This window comes from Oryza brachyantha, chromosome 2 (assembly GCF_000231095.2).
Source record: "Oryza brachyantha chromosome 2, ObraRS2, whole genome shotgun sequence".
NCBI lineage: Eukaryota > Viridiplantae > Streptophyta > Magnoliopsida > Poales > Poaceae > Oryza > Oryza brachyantha.
Window position 1 is genome coordinate 22,523,234 of NC_023164.2, and position 19,379 is coordinate 22,542,612.

At 40.9% G+C, this 19,379-nt stretch overlaps 2 protein-coding genes across 2 annotated transcripts; both read left to right on the plus strand.

The window, feature by feature from the left end:
* Positions 1 to 3,393: 3,393 nt before the first annotated feature.
* Positions 3,394 to 5,025, plus strand: LOC102712784 (BAG family molecular chaperone regulator 5, mitochondrial). Its single transcript, XM_040521040.1, has one exon. The coding sequence runs from the start codon at positions 3,542 to 3,544 to the stop codon at positions 4,166 to 4,168; it is 627 nt and encodes a 208-aa protein (XP_040376974.1). The 5' UTR covers positions 3,394 to 3,541; the 3' UTR covers positions 4,169 to 5,025.
* A 6,080-nt stretch (positions 5,026 to 11,105) lies between these two features.
* Positions 11,106 to 19,062, plus strand: LOC102723019 (protein MEI2-like 2). Its single transcript, XM_006647741.3, has 13 exons — positions 11,106 to 11,276; positions 13,005 to 13,061; positions 13,159 to 13,311; positions 13,760 to 14,238; positions 14,414 to 14,572; positions 14,656 to 14,772; positions 14,901 to 15,052; positions 16,525 to 16,619; positions 16,717 to 17,614; positions 17,692 to 17,776; positions 17,863 to 17,931; positions 18,124 to 18,303; positions 18,454 to 19,062. The coding sequence occupies exons 2-13, from the start codon at positions 13,028 to 13,030 to the stop codon at positions 18,595 to 18,597; spliced, it is 2,565 nt and encodes an 854-aa protein (XP_006647804.1). The 5' UTR covers positions 11,106 to 11,276; positions 13,005 to 13,027; the 3' UTR covers positions 18,598 to 19,062.
* The last annotated feature ends 317 nt before the right edge of the window (positions 19,063 to 19,379 follow it).

Sequence of the window (19,379 nt, forward strand, 5' to 3'; positions counted from 1 at the left end):
TTTATCAAATTTGACTGAAATTTGGTGGGATGATTTATTATGTGTAAGAGCAACTTTGTGTAGATTTTGATCAATTTCTACATGTGGGTCCCACGTATGTCTATTCTCTTATCCATTAGCTATCCAATTAAAGGATCCATTTGCCCTCCACGGGTTAAATCCATTTAAAACCTAAAATCACCTGACCAAACCTAGTCCATACCAATCCATCTTTCTCTATGACCCAACCCAATCCAATTCATTTAAAGTAACATTCTATTTGCACCCAACCAAAAACAATTCAAATTAAAATCCAACTCATTTAATCCATTTTTATTCAACCCATTAGCAGGCCTACTAGAGAGACGTTACTACTTCGATTTTTATTAGTTTTATATACCTGACTTAACGCACAGTGATATGATAGCGTGACGGTCACCTCCGCGTTACTTCTTCAATTTTTATCATTTTTATATACCTGACTTTGACGCACGGTGATGTGCTAGCATGACACATACCTAAACGTTAATATATCTGTTTAAAATATAAATATTTATATACTATTTAGTAAAAATTAAGATCGATAAGAAAAATACTATAATATTCTTTAATAAATAAGAATCGATTATTAAATAAGAATCGATGATAATAAAAGAGTAACCGAAGATAGATGAGAAACGATTGATGGACATGTAATAAGCGATTGATGGACATGTAATACTGTGAACAGTAGAAATAATTATATTTAGTATAAAATTTAAATCTCATAAATGATTGTATTTTAAATAGGATAGTATTTTTCTTCTCTGGCCTGCTATCATTTTCACAAAGTTTTTGTAAACAAGGCAAGCTAGCTTTCCACTGGATCCCCGCTCATATCCATGCGTTCCTCGTGCTTGGCAGGTACTTGTGAGCTCCTTTCCGTGCGCGTGGGGCGTGTGGCCAGCGCTCAACTCCTCCCCATCGTCCCACAGGCAGCCCGCACTCCTGTTCGGGAAGCTGTTTTGCACGATGATACCGAGAGTTCCAAAACCGTTCTCCGATGGTAACACAACTATCGGCTATAACAGTTTAAAACTGCATGAGTTTAAATTTGAACTTTTGAACAATATCGCCACGGTTGAAGCGATCGTCGTGCCATAGGGCACAATAATCACACGGTTTGGTGCGATTATCGTAACGATTTCGAAGACGATGATGATCACAACTTCAATCATGATAATCACACGGTTTGCTGTGATTATCATGTGATTTTGAATACAACAGTAATTATGATTTCTATCACAGTAATCACGTGGTTTGCTATGATTATCACGATGATCATAATTCCTTCATACTGGGCCATATTAGACCTTAGGAACAGTATGATCTTTAATTTGTTTTTCTCACCTTTTCATATTTGTAATGATTCATGTCTTGTTTTTGAGAATTTTCTTCACCACTAATTTTATGAAAAATATAACTATCATCATGATTTTTTTGGATTTTCTAGTATTTTTTTCAATCTTTTTGAATTGGGACCATATTTACGGAACCGTATCGCCAAAAACGTTATCGCACCCTAGTTATACGTGCGATTATCACGATAATGTGGTTTTGTGAAGTCGGTGTTAGGCGCTTGGGACAAGATCCCAGTGCCTAGCAGCCCCCTTTCTTCAAAGGTGTTGGATGTTCAGAAAACCAAAAACTGAATACATTGGCACAACAATTAATTTTTTTAGATGGATGGAAGATTTCAGTACATTCTTAATACTCTTTTGTAGAGAATTTTTATAAGCTATGTTGCATATAGCACATAGGTATTGCTGTTCCTCTATGTATATGATGGATTTGGCACCATTTATGCTTGCCTAAAGCTGGGGATCAGGAATCCCTATGTCTATCTGGGGTCTGGGGGTTTCTGACAGTGAGAGAACAGAAAAGGAGGAGTTGTTAATGTGGCCCCATGCATATGCGTGCTTAATGACATGCTTAAATGCATAAATGGTTAGGTACTTGAAGTTCTATAATTAGTCATATACTCAGTCATAAACTTCTTAGCATTTATGTATTTCTTCATCTAAATTTCCTTACTGTACTTGGTTGTTACCTGCTGACTTTCTGAGCTACTAGCTGCTAACATGTATGTTGCCATTTTTTTTATGCTGCCACTTTTTCCAGCCACCGTCGTAGTGTATTTCAAATTTAGCAACAGCCTCAAGTTTGGTATGCATTATGAATTCATGATCTATGACTGGTCCAATGGCATTTTTGCAGAGAAGATAGCTGGCCTTTGGCTGTGTTTCCAGGGTAAAATCCTATTCCTATCTATTTTTTTTTAATTTTTTTCAGAGAAGATGGGCTGTGAAGTCATTTTGATTTTTTACCTTAAATTTCAATATGAAAATCTACAGTATTTTGTTTCTGTCACGGAAGTTTGAACTGAATATTTGCATCTTGGTAACCAACTAAAATGTAGGTTTGTGTCTAAATCTAGTTCACTAGTACTAAATTTATTAGTTCACACAATATGCAGCTGCATTGATAAATTGTCGATCATTTAAATAAAAGAGCACATGCAAGGAGAAACTGAAGCTCGGATAAATCAGTCAAGAACGCAGCTTAGATCCAAAACATTTTTTTTTTTCATGCTGGGGATCTGAAGCTTAGATTTAATAGCCACAAAACATTTTGTCCAAGAACCACAAATTTGTGAAATTGAAGCAATTAAAGAAGGACGGAAGGCCAGCACCTTTTTCTTTCCTCGCACAATCGTGTTGGGCGTTGGGTGTTGTGGTAAAAACGTGTGGATTGATATGGTTTGTTGGGTCATTGGTTTTTCTGCTAATGATCATGTTTTTTAGGAGTATTTTTTTATACGATGGACTATATTATTGTAATATGGTGATATAGAGAAACATGTATACAAAATAGAATATACATGTGAGTGTGATGATCCAATAAATTAGGTCATAATTATTTTTAGAATACTACGTGCGTACAGTATAAGAGGTGCATAGAGCATACAAGTCAACAAATCATTGGCATGTGCTGCATTATATAGCAAGAAATTTAGTTCTAACTATTATAAAATTTCAGCCGACAATCATATAGACAGCCCAATAAATATAGGATTCGGAGAATTGCCATTTAATAGTGACAAGATTGTTAAGTTTCCTTGGCTGTGCACTCTTCCAACTCATGGGAGTTGGGACCAGTATTGCTCAACGCACAGTTCAGCGGTTCAGCCCTGCGCGGCTCGAAAAAAGCAAATCATGTGGTGAAGCGTTTGTCCGCGAAGCAAAGAAAGGGATCCGTAGTGGATTCAGAATTTCGTAATATTTTCGGTGATATTCTGTAATCGTGTATATGGCTGAACTCGGGACCCATATGTGAGTGACACGATGTCAGTGACACGGAATGTCACCGAATGTCACTCGATCCCCGTCCTCCGTGGAAGTGTAGTTCGAAGGGAAAAAGCACACGCACTCCCGTCTGTCTTTTGCCAAAGGTGCGGTCGCGGCCGCACTGCACAGCATCCGGCTGCAGGCGGAGCAGTGCAAGGGTGAGGGGCGCCATCGCCATGGGGTCCTACCACTACACCTCCACCTCGCGGTTCTTCTTCGCCGGCGACGGCGAGGGGGAGTTCTCCAGCTACAAGGGTACCAGCACCACCAACACCCACAGGCCCACCACCGTGCGGATCCCCGTTGCCTCCCCGGCCCCGGAGCGATCGCCGGACGACGCGGCCGCGGCCAGGATCCAGGCAGCGTTCCGGGGCCACCTGGTAAGGAGGCACTCCGCGGCCGTCCGCGCCGCCGACGCCGAGGCCACGCGGCTGGAGCGGCTGCTCCGGCGGCAGGAGACCGTGGACGCCGTCCGCGGCGACGAGCGCGAGAGGGCGCGGTTCTCGGAGGCGCTCATGGCCGTGCTGCTCCGCCTCGACGCCGTCCCGGGGTACTACCCGGCCGTGCGGGAGGCGCGCCGCGCCGTGACCCGCCGCGTGGTGGGGCTGCAGGAGGTGTTCGACGCGGTGCTCGCCGCGCCCGCCGCCGACGCGTGGGGGGTCCCGGCCAGCCTGGATCAGGTCCTCGAGGGGATCTGGGGGTGCGCCGGTGAGACGCCGGCCGCGCCGCCGCCGGTGGTGGTGGAGGAAGAGGAGGAGGTGAGGAGGAGTCCGTACTGGAAGAGGTTTTTCGGGGGAGTGTAGCGAGTGGTAAACTGTCAAAACTCAAAAAGTATATGCACCTGTATTGTTGCAGGGAAATACTGGGACGGCAGTATTATACGAAGTATATACGAGTATTCTGTTAGTGCATACCAAATACAGTGGTGGAGTATGAATCATGATGCTATGAACAAGCTCATGTATAAGTTTTGAGTTTTGCCAATCTGAACCGTTGGAGTTTGTTTTTTGTCTGCATGTATAATCGGGCAAATACCTCTTCCAGCTCTTGAAGAATAAGGAAACAGAGTGAGAATCATCTGAGTGCTGGTCCTATTTGATTCTCACGTCAGAGACTCTACTCTGAACAATGGCAGTTTCGTCCGGACGAAATCAATTAATGAGCCCATCATCTTTCTCCGGCACTTCCTCCACACGTCGCCGCCGATCTCTGCCACACTGCTCCCCTCTATCGGCTTCGTGCTCCGGCACGTGTCTTCTCTGCACTCTACCATGCGGCGCCGACAATATCAGTTCGAACGGGATCCTATCCTTTAGTTAGCATGCTCTGATAATGTTGCAAGTTTATTCCACCCTAATCGTACATTACATAATGTTCTGGCAAAATTTAAGTTCCTCTGAAAGTCCTCCGGTCAGTGGTTTGTCTGGTATTTTGTTTTGGATGGTGGTAATACTGTAGTACAATAATCAGGAGGTGGCCAGGAGATGGGCCTAAATCCCGGGTTCTCAGCCCATACAAACATTGCCCTATTGCGGAGTTGGATCTCTCCAACACTACTGCAAGTCTGCAACTCAACTTGCGCCTTCAGCTACGCTGCTATCAAACACACATGTACATGGACTCTCTCCTCCATTCCCTTCAGCCCTGTGCATTTCATTTTATAGTTCGTGTATGTATGATTGTATGATTGCATCTTATCTTACTAATTATGAGTCGTAACTAGCAGTTAACCTAATGTCAGTTTAACTGTTCAGTTCATCCATTCTTCAGTTATAATCCATATATTCTGGAGTTGTCTCACGTTCATCGACAACCGCCAGTACATTCCTTTTTCCCTGTCGCCATACCCAGCCAAGCAGTCACCATCAGAGTAATGCTGGCATTGTTTCTCATGTTTCTTCCTGATTTTTTCTTTTTATCTGCATCCCCTTCAGTGCTCCACTAGTCCACTTGAGTAATTCTATGTTTTATGTGTAGCTGTTAACATACTTTCTGAAAGGAGGGCATCGATATTGGAAAGTATTGCTCGTCGCAGTTTCCATTCAGTTATCCGTGCCTGCTAGTGCATGAATATCTATGTATGTTATTGCTAACAATAATTCATGCTTTTTATTCCTTCTTCTCTCAGGCCCAGGGCTGTTGTTGATCTCAACTGAACGTAGGCAGCTGCTAAGGTTTTTTATCATAAATTATTTTTTATAGTTGACTTTTTTTATCAATATGAACACGTATATAAAAGTTTTACTCTTAAATTATTTTTCGTTTACAAATATGTCGTTTGTCTTTTTTACTGATAAGCTAAAAGATAACCCATATAATCCCTTAAAGTTAAATTGATTTTCAGTCGAATTGATTTATATCTCCCAGTACAGAATTTTGCAAGTCAGACTTGATTTTCTTGCTTTCAGTATGACCTGAACAGCTTCTGTCCGTTCAACGCCTCTGCTGTTCGATCATGATGATCCATCAGTAAATACAAGTGATTGTTTTTCATTGAGCAGCATTATTTTAAAATCAACTAGTAATATATTCGTACATTATAACAATTTTATACAATTGATGATGAGTGGTTGTACAGGTTCATATGGAAAAGGAATGGTTTTCTTAACAACACACTTATTTTTTTTCTCTTTCAATTTTTCTAGAAGCGATTATTTTGTGTGATATAGGATGAGAAAGATGACGGACAACTTTGCTTTTAAGTAAAAGAGATACAATAAGAGAGATTTAACGAGTAATAGGGTCTAAAGGTAACCTCTTACATATAGTTCTTACTATCTCATATTTTCACTTCCACTTATACATGTAAGCCAATTTTTGAATTGTTAACTAAAAATTTAGAATTGATTTTAGGATTATTCATCGTAGTTTATTTTCAAATTAATTTTTAGATCGCTAAGAATAAGTATATAAATTTTTATTACAATTTTTATTTGTAAATATGTCAATTTTTCCCTCAAAACTTAGACGATCACCATCTTGGACTTTCAGTGCAATTGCATGAGCAAATCCAGTGTCAACATATGAGTTTACGCGGTAACACCTGATAATTTACATTTATTTGTTGGCTTCTCTCCGGTAGGATGGTTGTGTCGTCGTGGAAGGCTGTCTTCTCTTCCTCCCTACAATCTACTACTCGGCTCGGTTTCAAAATAAATCTATTTATACTAAAATACCCTTTGTTTTAAAATAAAGTTATTTTTTTCTATATATACCTCGTCGTTTCAACAAATCATAAGTTTTTTCCAATCATTCACAAGTACTTTCTTAATCATATGCATAAATCTAAAAAATATTTATATTTTAAGACGTGGAAGTACTCATGAATGCATGTTATGATTTTTCCTGTAATTCAATAGATTGAGGTGAGGAAACTCCCCCACCCCCTCCCCCAGTGCGGGTGACCAGTCAAAGAATAACACCTAACCATTCACTAGTCTTTATTCTTTCATGGCTTATCTCCAATGAATTAAACTAAGAGGGCCATCTTTTGGTTTTTCGTAAAAAATATAAAATGACATATTTGTAGGAAACATAATTTAAAAATAAAACATTTGTATATGCGTTCTTAACAAAAACAAAGCCTGAAAAATTAAGATAAAAATACCCCCTAAATCAACTCTAACTTTAAGGTTAAATTTAAATTTTAGTTTATAAGTATAAGCATAAAAGAAAAGATGAGACCTCGAACGACAGTAATATAACGTCACACGATGATAATGAACAGGCCACCACCGAGGACAAAAAAATAATGTATGGATAATTATTTATATATGTCGATGTCGATTTTAAAACAAGATTGGATGAAGAAAAAAACACACACACCAGAATTGGCTGCGCCTCAGTGCTGTGCTTGTGGTTTGTTGTGTTCTTACGTTTCAGGTCGTCTGGTCCTTCATTTTTAGATGCACTTGCGTAAAGATGCACTGGAAGTTGGGGGAGAATCAAGCTTGTGGTGCAGCGATGGAGCTGCAAGGCATCGGTGACGCAACGGAGGGTGACCTATGGACTTTTGAAGGAAAGCACAGGAGGAATGTGACGTCCAACTGCATCTAGATAGATGGATGGATGGATAGATAGATTTCAGCTTCTATGTGAAAAGCAAACGCATGCCTTGGCCTGGATGCATGCACATCACATACATACAGCGCCTGTTGCTGCAGGTGAGGTAGAAGAACAGTACACTGTAGACAGATTCAGATTCAAAGGCGAGAGCAGAAGTGCAGAACATGTACACACAGAGTGGTCCAATCCATGCATCTTCATTGCATGAGTGTGTTGGTTATTGGGGAGATTATCTGCTCCACTAATTGGCGCTTAGTGGAGGCGTTGGAGACAAGTTGGTGTACAGAGTTTTTGTCCCTGTCAGGCAGTAACTCGTCAGGAGAATCATCATAAAAATTGGCATGTTTAGAGCAGGTACAACAGTAGACTATAAGCTCTGTTAAAATGTGCGAGCTTTATAAGTCCAACTTTTTACCCTGGATATTAAGAAATTGTAGATGCAGAATCTTAAAAAATTGCAGTAGAAGCCAAAAAAAATATCAATAGTTGCCTTTTCACCTGTTACTTTCCAGAATCCGGCCAAGCTCCTTTAAGCAGAACCAAATTATACTTATTCAGTACTACTAGACAACAAAGGGAATCGAGCATCTCTGGTTAGGTTGAATGCCTAGGGTCAAACAACTAAACAGCACGGCAGATCAACGCTAAAGAAATGAAAATTTTAAGGAGTGCTTAGACAGGTAATCGGAGTTGACACGGTTTTAGCCATCCAAGTCGTGGTAGTTTCGTATCATCTACGGTTAGGAACTGGATTAGTCAGTCAGCGAAGCAACCTTGCACCTATGCATGTTTAATTAGGCTGTCTCTGCCAAGTGCCAACTGACCCAGGTGCATTCATGCACCCATCCTCTCCCTCTGCTAGCACATTTTGGCTCTCATCGTTTTATTTCTTGTAATAAAAAAGGATAAAAATGTTTTCCAAACAAAAAATAAGTTATTAGTAATTTTTTTATATACACGTTTATAGCGACTCAAAAGAAAAACACCAAAGTAAAACACAATAAAATAAATATAAAATCAAGTCTAAAATTGATTTTGAAATTTGATTAGCTTATAAACAATCGTAGCTGAAACGATGGGAGTCTTTAATTAGCAAGAGGCAGATGATAGATGCATCTGTTGCTTGGAAAAGGGAGGTCATCAAGCAATATAATGCATTTAAGCCGATGATCCGTACCGGCCATAACGATGAGCACACAAGTACGGGTGTGCTACGTTTGCTACTACGAAGTATATATGTTTAGGGTATTCCGTTGGCAGGTACGGATGAAGAGGCGTATGAAAAAAGGACAAATGTTATATTTATAAAAAAAATAATTTATGAGTGAAATTTTTATATACGAGTTCATAACGACATAAAAGTAAAGGCTAAAAAATAAACTAGAGTGGAAAACTCAAAACCAACTTCAAACTTAACACTAGATATTTAAATTTTGGCTTATAAGTATAAGCATACACGAAAAGATAAGGATGAAAAACCGTCGTACAAACTCTCAAACTCATTGTCAATCTAGGGTTGTGTGTGTGTGTATATATATATATATATATATATATTTATATATATATTCTAATTCCGGTTAATGCCATGCTATAGCCGCCGATACTAAGGCCGCGTTTGTTTTATGGTGTTTTGAGTAAGTTATTCGACACGAAAAAATATAACAATAGATTAATATATAATTAATTACTTTTTAATTATATAAAAATAAAAACATATTAAGAATTGTTTTAAAACAACTTTTCTATTAAAAAATCCGTTTGGAAAACGTGTATACGGAAAAAGAGAGAAATCTGGATTAGTAGTGTTATCGCCGATCACGGCCTAAATAACTAATTATAAATTGGTGAATATGAAATTACTTACAATTGCTTTGGAAGGAATGTCATCGTTTATAATAGTTTCCAACCGTTTTTATCCTAGATAAAGTATACACGCACAGTGCTGTGTACGCGTACAGGACTATATGTCTTCCACGTAACTGAAAACGAAGTACTAGTACGTATTGTTAAGCTGCTCTGCATCGTGTTAACAGCTGCACTGTATAATCGTGCAGAAGGAGGGAGGGAGAGACGACGAAACACACAATGGCACAACGTGACAAAGCCAAGGAAAGCAGGATGGCTTTCCAAGGAAAGGAAAAGGAAAGCGGCCGCGGACGCGAAGCCGCCCCCATTCCAATCCGCCCTAGAGGTCGCCTCCGGCCGCCCACTGACGCCCGTGGCCCACGCTCCGCGGGGTGGGTCCCCTGCGTGCGCCGTCGTCCACCGGAGCGCCGCCAGGTGGGGCCCGCGTGTCATCGGGTCTTGTGAGGGTAGAGGGGCAAGTAGCGAAACGATGGAGCCAATCATCGTAGCTGTCGCTTTCTAATCCTACCACTACGGCAAAATCCTAAAAAAATCCTCCCGTACCGGGGAAAGCCTACGGGCGGAGCCTCCTCGCCCGCTTTGCCGTCTATACCGTCGCAGCGGGTGGAGACCCGACCCGCTCGTCTTCTTCGCCAATTGCTTTTATCCTTATCCACTAACCTCAACAACTCGACCTGACAAACGTGGCGGCGGTGCATAGCGACTAGCCCAGCTCTCCACTCCTCCTTCGTTGTTCGTAAATCGAGATTCGAGACTACAAAACAAGTATACTATGCGTTTTATATATAAAATATTTTAGATATATTTAGACTTATTTATATCTATATAAATATATGCCAGAAGGTCACAGTAAAATAAAGATAATATTAAACAAATGTTAATTGTTTCGTTCAGGTTAAAACAAAGTTGGCAGTTGGTAGTTTGGTACTGTTCTTTTTTCCCGAAAAACCTTACTCACTTTGATTTTTATAATTGATATAAAAAATACTTTCAAATATGGTTTTTCTAAGTTAGTTTTCCCTTACTCACTTTGAATTTTATAATTGATATAAAAATAGTTTTAAATAGAATTTTTCTAAGTCAGTTTTTTGCTTATGTTCCATGATGGATATTTTTGGACTTGTATTGTCAACAAAAAGACATTTTGAACGTGTACCAGCACCTTTTCTTTATGAGAAGACAGTAGCGGCTACATTATGTAATTTTTTAAACACAGTGTAATAGTAAACACTTATGTAGGTATTGACATACCCATCTCCATGAATGCACACACATAAATCCAAGCATATCTGAATAGCTATGGCAACATCTGGAGAATAACAAATTCACCATTAACTTCATCGTTGGAAACACTGTTACCAGTAAAAGAACAAATAGCCACAATACATACATTATTATCATTTCATTAAGAGAATATATAGATTTATATATTATATTCAATTCAAACATAGGTTATTAGAAAAATATCACCAAATAAATAAAACATGTTGTCTTCAACTAATATATTTTTGGCTATTCTGAGGTTTTTCCTATCTTCAGTTATGAATTAACAATTAATTATTTATCCCCTTTTCCTTTTATATCTTAAAAAAATCAAAATCTTTAATTTAAACCGCCCAATGCACACACGTACAGTGCAACTGGTGCTTTTTTTTTTTCTTTCAGCAAAGCTCCCTTCTTCCACTTGGCCATCGCCTAGCGGGTGAATCTTCAACCGCCCTCATAACGGGCGAGCGCCCTAATCCACAACACTTCCCCACCCCCATCAATTTCTATCCCCATCCACCACCGATCCCACCACGGCACACCACCACCCCCGACGGCTCGACCCTACGACCGTGGCCGCACTCCGCACCGAGGCCCCGCCCTCCGCCGCCCCTTCCCCAAGCACCCCAGTCGATCGGCGACCGTCGCTTCCGTCCCCCCGGCTACGATCGCCGCCGCTCGACGACCACCACCGAACTCCGGCAACCTGCTCCGGTGAGCTCCCTGCTCCTTCTCCGTCTCATCCAATCCCATATTCCCGTGGCCCGCCCCCCTCCCTCCGTAGCCGCTGGCTCCGCCATCAACTCGGGGACGCCGCTCGAGTCCACCCCACCGGCGTGGCGGCGTGGCGGCGTCGTCGTCGCCGTCGCCCTTTTCCCCGTAGCCGCTCCCCTCAACCTAACCTGTCCTCACGTTGTCCCCGGGGGCGGCCCTGCCCACGGCCGTCTTCCTACCCGCGGCGGGCGGCGCCATCACCGACGCGCCGCCACAGCAATCCTCTAAACCCCGATCCCACCCCACGGTCCCCACCCCGAAACCCTAATCCTAACCTCGCTGGAGGCAGTGCAGGAGACAAGTTTGCTTTCCATTTTTGGTATTTTCCAATTCTTGTCAGGTTTTCGCTAGTGATGCTTCACTGCATATCAAGAATCCTGAATGGAATAATGAAGTTCCACCGGTTAGAAGTTTAGTTTAGACTTCAAAAAGATAGGAGGAACGCCAAACAGGGAAAAAGTCAAATCCTTGTCCTAGTTCTCTACCCCAAGCGAGGTTAGGGTTTACGAGTTTTGGTTTGTGCTGTGTGTCTGAGCGGGGGAGGCTGGGGATTGGATGGTATAGAGGGATGGCCGGAGCAGTAGGCAGTGGAAACTAGAACCTATTCCACGGGTTGGTTGGGGGAGAGCTATAGGCAGGGCTGATGGTAAGGGAGAAGGGATTGGTCACCCATCATGGGTGTATCTAAGCGGATGATGCAATGATGTGGCGATGGACTGAAACGGATGGGGAAAATTTAATCTTTTATTGGCGGTACTGATAGTGTGCGTTTACAGTCGAATAGCTGCATTACAAAGTACAAACTATGGTAGGCATGGTGTGGTCAATGTGGCTGTGAGTGGAAAAGAAGAGAAGTACAATTTTGATCTCAACTTGGGGGAAGGAAAGAAAAAATGGCTTATATTTCTCTTGGGGAGATGATAATTGCTAAGTGATCCTTGGCACAAAGTGATCAATCTACAAATTTACAACTCTAAGTAGGTTAACAAAGCTGAAAAAAAATCCAAGACAAGGAAGTAGGAAGGATAAGACGACTAATCAAGTGGAGAATTCAAAGTGCTTGCATCAATTAGTTGAGGAAAATGGCAATCAACCATTTAACTGCATATTAAGCCTAATAAACGGTTATAAAAGTCCCCTAAGAGAGGAACACAGTTGTAGAGACAGCCAACCAGAAATAATGGATACCCTAAATATTGATTCCTTCTCACTTTCTCCTCTAGACTATTGGTAGCTGAGAGGGATATGTGAGGGAGGGAAAGCAACAAGGTGTACAAGAGGAGGGAGAAGGGGAAAGACACTAGAGAGGCAATTGAAATCTTCGCTTATTTTTCACTTGCCCTTTTTTGATCACAGTTTAAGCTTTCAGTTGTCAACAGTACAGTGATTCTGGATTCCTGAGGAAACATATGCCCTTTCTTGTCCTTGACTTAGGATCATATTTTGCTTCTTTTTAGGTCTCAGGCACATTGACCATATGTGTTATGTGTCGTTTTTATTGTAACTCTTGAAATGTAAAAATGCCCTATCAGTTCCTCCAATCTTGTGTACGTCATGCATGCCAAAAGCAACAAAGATAATGTGCAGTTTCCCCATTTACTTATTCCAATCTCAGTAGGGATAAACCCTAATGCTAAAATTTATCTCATGATTCTCTCTGATTCGCAGGCATCCCTTTGGCAAATGCGGTGATGGACCAATCAAAGGATCCTTTCAACCCATCAGGTATCATGATATATACTCCACCTTCCAGGTAAACTATGTTTTGCTCTGGTAAACTAGACCTGAATCCCTGCCACTATTTGCATTTGTCTTGTTATAGGGATTGCAGTCCCCTCTTCAGTCAAGATGCAGCAGCTGGCTGGAAACAACAATCCGTGGATAGTCCCTCCGCCACAACCAATGAATGCACGCAATGGGCTGGGCAATGCCGGCCTCTTCTCCACCTCTTTGCCTGTCCTTCCTCATGAAAAAAGTATGCAGCTTTCCTTGTAAGCTGCTAAGGCATAACAATAAATATTTTGCACTTTTCCTGATATATGCTCTAGTCTGTGTGTGTGTTGTGCCGGAAATAGCCTTGCTGTCCAAACACCTGATGTCCTCATGGGTGCAGCTTGGTGTTTTTATTTCTCTTTTCTGGTAGTAGTTGCATAGGGATGACTGAGGGATGTTAGTTGTGATGAGTACAAAGGAAAGGTGGAAGAAGGAATGACACTAGGTACTGAGATACAAGGGAATGCACACAGAAATTAGTACTATGCCCATATGCCAAATATGTGGCTTGACACCGCCATTTGTTGTTAAATATTCCCATCTTTAATATGCCAAAAAAATATCATGAATCCAACCTTTTCTTCTGACGTGTAGCACTGGTTCATGTTTGTATAATTATTCCTGATCAGGTGTGCTTCCTTCTCTTTCAGTCAACTTTCTTGATTCAGCAAATGGCACCCGATTGATGGATGGCGCATCTGTAAAACTGAAAGAGCTTGATGTTGATGATGATCCTGACGGGAAGGAGTACAAATTTGATTTTGATCTCCGTCAAATCGATGACTTATTGCCTGATGAAGATGAGCTTTTTGTTGGGATCGGGATCACAAATGAGACTGACCCGGCTGGGCAGACAAATTCTATGGAAGAACTGGAGGAATTTGATGTATTTGGCAGTGGAGGGGGCATGGAGCTGGACTTGGACCCAGTGGAGAGCATCACAGCTGGTTTGGGGAATACAAGTATAGCTGATGGGCTTAGAGGCAATGGGGTCAACCATTTTGGTCAGTCAAATAGTGCCGGCACTGTGGCTGGGGAGCATCCATATGGGGAGCACCCTTCTAGAACATTGTTTGTGAGGAACATCAATAGCAATGTTGATGACTCAGAATTGCGCTCACTTTTTGAGGTAATAACTGCAATGGTTGTTAGCTTTGTATAATTATTACAATCAAAGTTTGATTTGTTTGTGTTACTCATCAGTAGGTATACCTTGCAACTAAACAACTTTATGTGCTGTGTTGTCTGCACATCTTTGGTATTGTATCTCAGTTGGTCTTAACAGTATACATTATTTGTTTCAGCAATATGGGGACATCCGAACACTCTATACTGCAACTAAACATAGAGGTTTTGTGATGATATCTTATTTTGATATCCGAGCTGCACGTGGTGCAATGCGTGGATTGCAGAACAAGCCTCTGAGGAGGAGAAAGCTAGACATTCATTTCTCCATCCCGAAGGTTTGTTATATAACGGTTCACCTTCAAATGTTTAGTCCCTTCACCACAAAAGTCCTTAGCAGTTTGCCATCTTGATTTTTCAGGAGAACCCATCAGATAAAGATCTGAACCAGGGAACTCTTGTTATTTTCAACTTGGATCCCTCGGTTTCCAATGAAGAAGTTCGCCAGATTTTTGGAACTTATGGGGAAGTAAAGGAGGTCAGAATGTTACTCCCAATTTTTCCCCTGAGATTTGCTTTTCTTGAATGTTTCATGTGCATAGGTTCATTCTTCGTATACTTTATTTCTGTTTTTGGAAGGCTGATGATGTTTAGTTCTATGCACAGATAAGAGAAACACCAAATAAGAAGCATCATAAGTTTATTGAGTTTTATGATGTAAGAGCAGCAGAAGCTGCTCTTCGGTCACTGAATAAAAGCGAGATAGCTGGAAAACGCATCAAGTTGGAACCAAGCCGTCCTGGTGGAACACGCAGAAAGTATGATTACATGTTTTCTTTCCTAATACATTTATCTATTTATTGCCTTGAGTTGTTTGCACCTTGCATTAGAGCTATACTGAAATTTTACATCAATTTTGGGATGATCTATTGATGCTGCAGTAGGTTGATTTATCTGCTGTATGCAAATATTTAACGTATCAAATTGCTTTATTTGACTGAACGAGGCATGTTGATAAGGATTTCCCTTACATTCTATGTTACCCTCATGATGCTATTACTAATCTGATTGTATTAATCCAGTTTTATCATTTATACATCAGCAGTAGAAGATCTCAGATTTGTACTCAGTTGATTGGCTTTCATTTATTTGAACAAAGTACTTGCAGTTTGAATACCTCAAGCGTGTAAAAGTAATTAGCTTCTTGTACACCCTGCCTCCCTTGTTTCTTTAATGGCCAGTTCACTACTTCCTGATGGTATATTTTCAAGATGCGGATAGGCTCATTTAGTCATAGGATTAATTTGGAAAAAAATTAATGACATTGAAAGTTCGCAGCTCATAGTACACTTATCACTGAGTGTTTGCACCATTCTATTTCATACAATTTCCATCTACTTAACTAGTGTTCCCATTAGCTCAGACAAAAATTCCCATTGTGGACCAAACTTGCATCAACCATGGAGAAAACCCAGCTTCAGCTTCACCACCAATTAGTCATTAGCCACCATTTTCCATCATCGGATTCCCACAATGGGCTGCTGATTCCTGTTGCTGGCCACTGTTTCCCATGGGTCACTTCCACTTCCCACAATGAACAGCTGATTCTCATTGGCCAGCATGGTGATCAGAACATGCGCATCAGTGCATGTCGCGATGCAGCAACATGGACAACACCTGCAGTATAATGCAGAGCTCCACTTGGACATGCATACTAGTAGTGATCACGATTTCATCAGAGGGGGAGGGAGGCCACCTCAAGGTGGCCATTGGGAACATCAATGTTCAGAGCGATGGAATGATCGCAGATGGTGGTGGTGCGGCAGGCGAGTCTGGGGTCAGTGGTGAGGTCACCCAGTGTGCTATGTTCACTATGCGGACAGGTCTTGTCTCGTGGCTAGAGCTGCTCTGCTTTTCCTCTCTTGCTTTCGAACAAGCTCAGAGACCAATCAATCCAATCTTGGTTACAAGGAGGGTAGCATTATCATTTTCAATTGCCTCTCCTGTCGAGAAAACGGACAAAAAAAAAAAACAGAAAAAGGCGAACGTACTGGGCAGAATTGGTATAAAATGATAAAATGGAACATTACAAACTTTCGGTGCTATTAAAGCATATTATGAGCTTTCAATGGTATAAATCTAAACTTGAGAGCTGTTGATGCCATGGAACCAACTTTTCCTTTTATAAGTTTTGGAAGGCATGTTTGTGCATTTATCTTGCAAACCAATTAGCATTGACAGAATGTTTCAGTTTGCTGACACTGACCTAATTTATTTTCTTCTCATTTAGCTTGATGCAGCAGCTTGGTCATGATATAGACCAGGATGAACCAAGAAGCTACAGGCTTCCTCATGTTGGTTCACCTATTGCTAGCTCTCCCCCAGGTACTCAGACTGGATCTAGTTTGTGGTCTTTTATTTTCTCTTTATTTTGATTGCGTATTTGTTTAAACCTGATGGACGTTACATCATCTCCTTTCAGGTGCATGGGCTCAATACGGTAGTCCAACAGACAACAATTTGTTGCAAACATTTAACGCATCACCAACTGGAAATGGTATGAGTCCTATTGGAATGCCTTCTTCCCTGATGTCAAATGCTGTGAAGATTGCGCCAATCGGGAAAGATAACAACTGGTCTAAATACGATAAAGTATTCTCAAACAACAACCAGCCCCATGGTGCTGCATTTCAGCATTCCCATTCATACCAAGATCACAAAAATGAACATTTGAGTTCAAGCCCTGGGACTTTAACAGGGCCTGAGTTTCTATGGGGCAGTCCAAAGCCTTATTCTGAACATTCTCAATCCCCTATTTGGCGTCCACCAGCAATTGGTCATGCAACACCATCTAATAGCCGCTCTCAGGGGCAAGGATTATTGTATGGTGGCCGTCAGGCTTCACTCTTTGGGTCTCAAGATCAGCACCCTCTTCATCATGTTGGCTCTGCCCCTTCAGGTGCTCCGTTTGAGAGTAAGTTTGGATTTTTTCCTGAATCACCAGAGACATCTTATATGAATCAAGTGAGGTTTGGGAACATTGGGAGTGGCCGCAATGGAGCTGGCCTTATGCTGAACATGGCTGCTCGTGCTTCTGTAAATCCTGTTTCTGCTTTAAGTGGAAGCATGCCAGACAATAACTCTAGTAGCTTTAGACCAATACTGTCACCTAGATTGGGACAGTCATTTTACGGAAATCCCACATATCAAGGGCTTGGCTCTTTTGGACTTGATAACTCCATTGAACGTGGTCGTAATCGCCGAGTTGACAGCAGTGTGTTTCAACCTGATAGCAAGAAGCAGTACCAACTTGATTTGGAGAGTATCCGTAAAGGTGATGATACTCGGACTACATTGATGATAAAAAACATTCCAAACAAGTATGTGGCTTCATGTTGTATTTTCTTTTACTGATCTTACTATTTCTACATAGTTGCTCAATTCCTAAATCCAATAGGTACACTTCTAAGATGCTTTTGGCCGCAATTGATGAGTTTCATAAAGGAACCTATGACTTTTTCTACCTGCCAATTGATTTCAAGGTACTAGATTTATATTGTATTGTACTGTTGTTTCCTGTGACTTATTTTGATGCCCAGCATAATTTAATTATATTTTTCCCATGCAGAACAAATGCAATGTTGGCTACGCTTTCATTAACATGGTATCACCTGTGCACATTGTCTCGTTCTACCAGGTATGCCCCCTTCTTTTATTGGTTGTTGCATATTACATTGTTTAATTGGTATCCATGAATTCGAAGGTCTTGATCTGTCTTGCTAAGTTTCCCCAAAATACATCTAGTTGAACTGCATAACAGCCTATTACTGGTAAACATATTTGGAACAATTTGATTGAGCTGTTTCTGGATGCATGTTATAATTTGCAGGCGTTCAATGGGAAGAAATGGGAAAAATTCAACAGTGAAAAGGTAGCGTCCTTGGCCTATGCTAGGATTCAGGGAAGGACTGCACTCATTTCACATTTCCAGAATTCAAGTTTAATGAATGAGGATAAGAGATGCCGCCCCATTCTTTTTCATTCTAATGGGCCAGAGGCTGGAAACCAGGTAAGCAAATCTTGTTTAAAATGTTAACACTCATTTGTTCATTGATTCTTACATCATACGGTATATTGAACAAACCAATAGTAGTGATTTAAACAGAGAAGTGCATCTAGTTCATAAATGCATGCTTCTAACACCATGAATGAATACCAGGAACCATTTCCCATTAACGGCATATGCATCCATATGCCACTGGAAGACGGAACAATTGAAAGCGTGGATTGCCTTGGCTATGAAGACGACACTATTCAGAACGTTAAGACAGCAGGAGATAACTCCATGACAGGGAGTATGTAGGCTATGACTATACTCGGAGTCGCCGATACGGTGCTAAATCTTAACTGCCTAGAGAAGAGTTTTCCATCCCAAAGTGTATAAAAGTGAGGACGATTGGTTAGCCGTGAAGTTTGTGGTTGGTGTGGTATGGCGCATCTAGGTTTTATGGAAATTGATGTCGCCCCCTGAAGGAAACAAATATTGAATTGGCGTTGGAGTTGGAGCAGGCTGTGTCCCTCTCCATGTCTTCCTTTCAAGCTTCAACCCCCTCTGTACAGATAGATGCGGGGAGTTGATAATTGGTCGCATTTGATTTTGGTGTAAAAAGAGACGGGACTGGTCAAATTGTACAGCTGAAGACTTTAATTCTCTATGTTTTAGGAGACTTGATAACTCTCTCTGTTACTGTGTGAACTAAGACTCGAAACTGGGCTTCCACCTTCCAATCGAAAAACTAAAACCTTTTTTATCTGCCGTTCCCTTGTACTCCCGTTAATATAATATGTTTCAGTTTTGTTCTAAGCCTATTTTTTAAAGTTAAACCATTTTTAAAGAAAAAAGTTGCAACATATACAGTTTTTAAATCTTCATTTAAACACGTTTTTATAAATTTCGTAGAACTACAGGTAATTTGATTAGATTATCATAAAACTATAGATTAAAGTAGTGTGCTACAGAACTATGTGCTTAGCATCAAATTCCCTACAACACTTAGATTTAAAGTCTTCCGTAACAAAACTACATATTTTGTGTAAAGCTACAAAAAAAAATCTTTTAGAGTTTCACTATTGTAGTTTAGTAAA

Bases quoted from the DNA above. Each gene is read 5' to 3' on its own strand.
- LOC102712784 (XM_040521040.1), top strand. From the start codon at position 3,542: ATGGGGTCCTACCACTACACCTCCACCTCGCGGTTCTTCTTCGCCGGC.
- LOC102723019 (XM_006647741.3), top strand. From the start codon at position 13,028: ATGGACCAATCAAAGGATCCTTTCAACCCATCAG. The intron at 16,620-16,716 runs GTACTCAGACTG...ATCTCCTTTCAG, and splicing joins TATTGCTAGCTCTCCCCCAG to GTGCATGGGCTCAATACGGT. The intron at 17,777-17,862 runs GTACTAGATTTA...TTTCCCATGCAG, and splicing joins ACCTGCCAATTGATTTCAAG to AACAAATGCAATGTTGGCTA.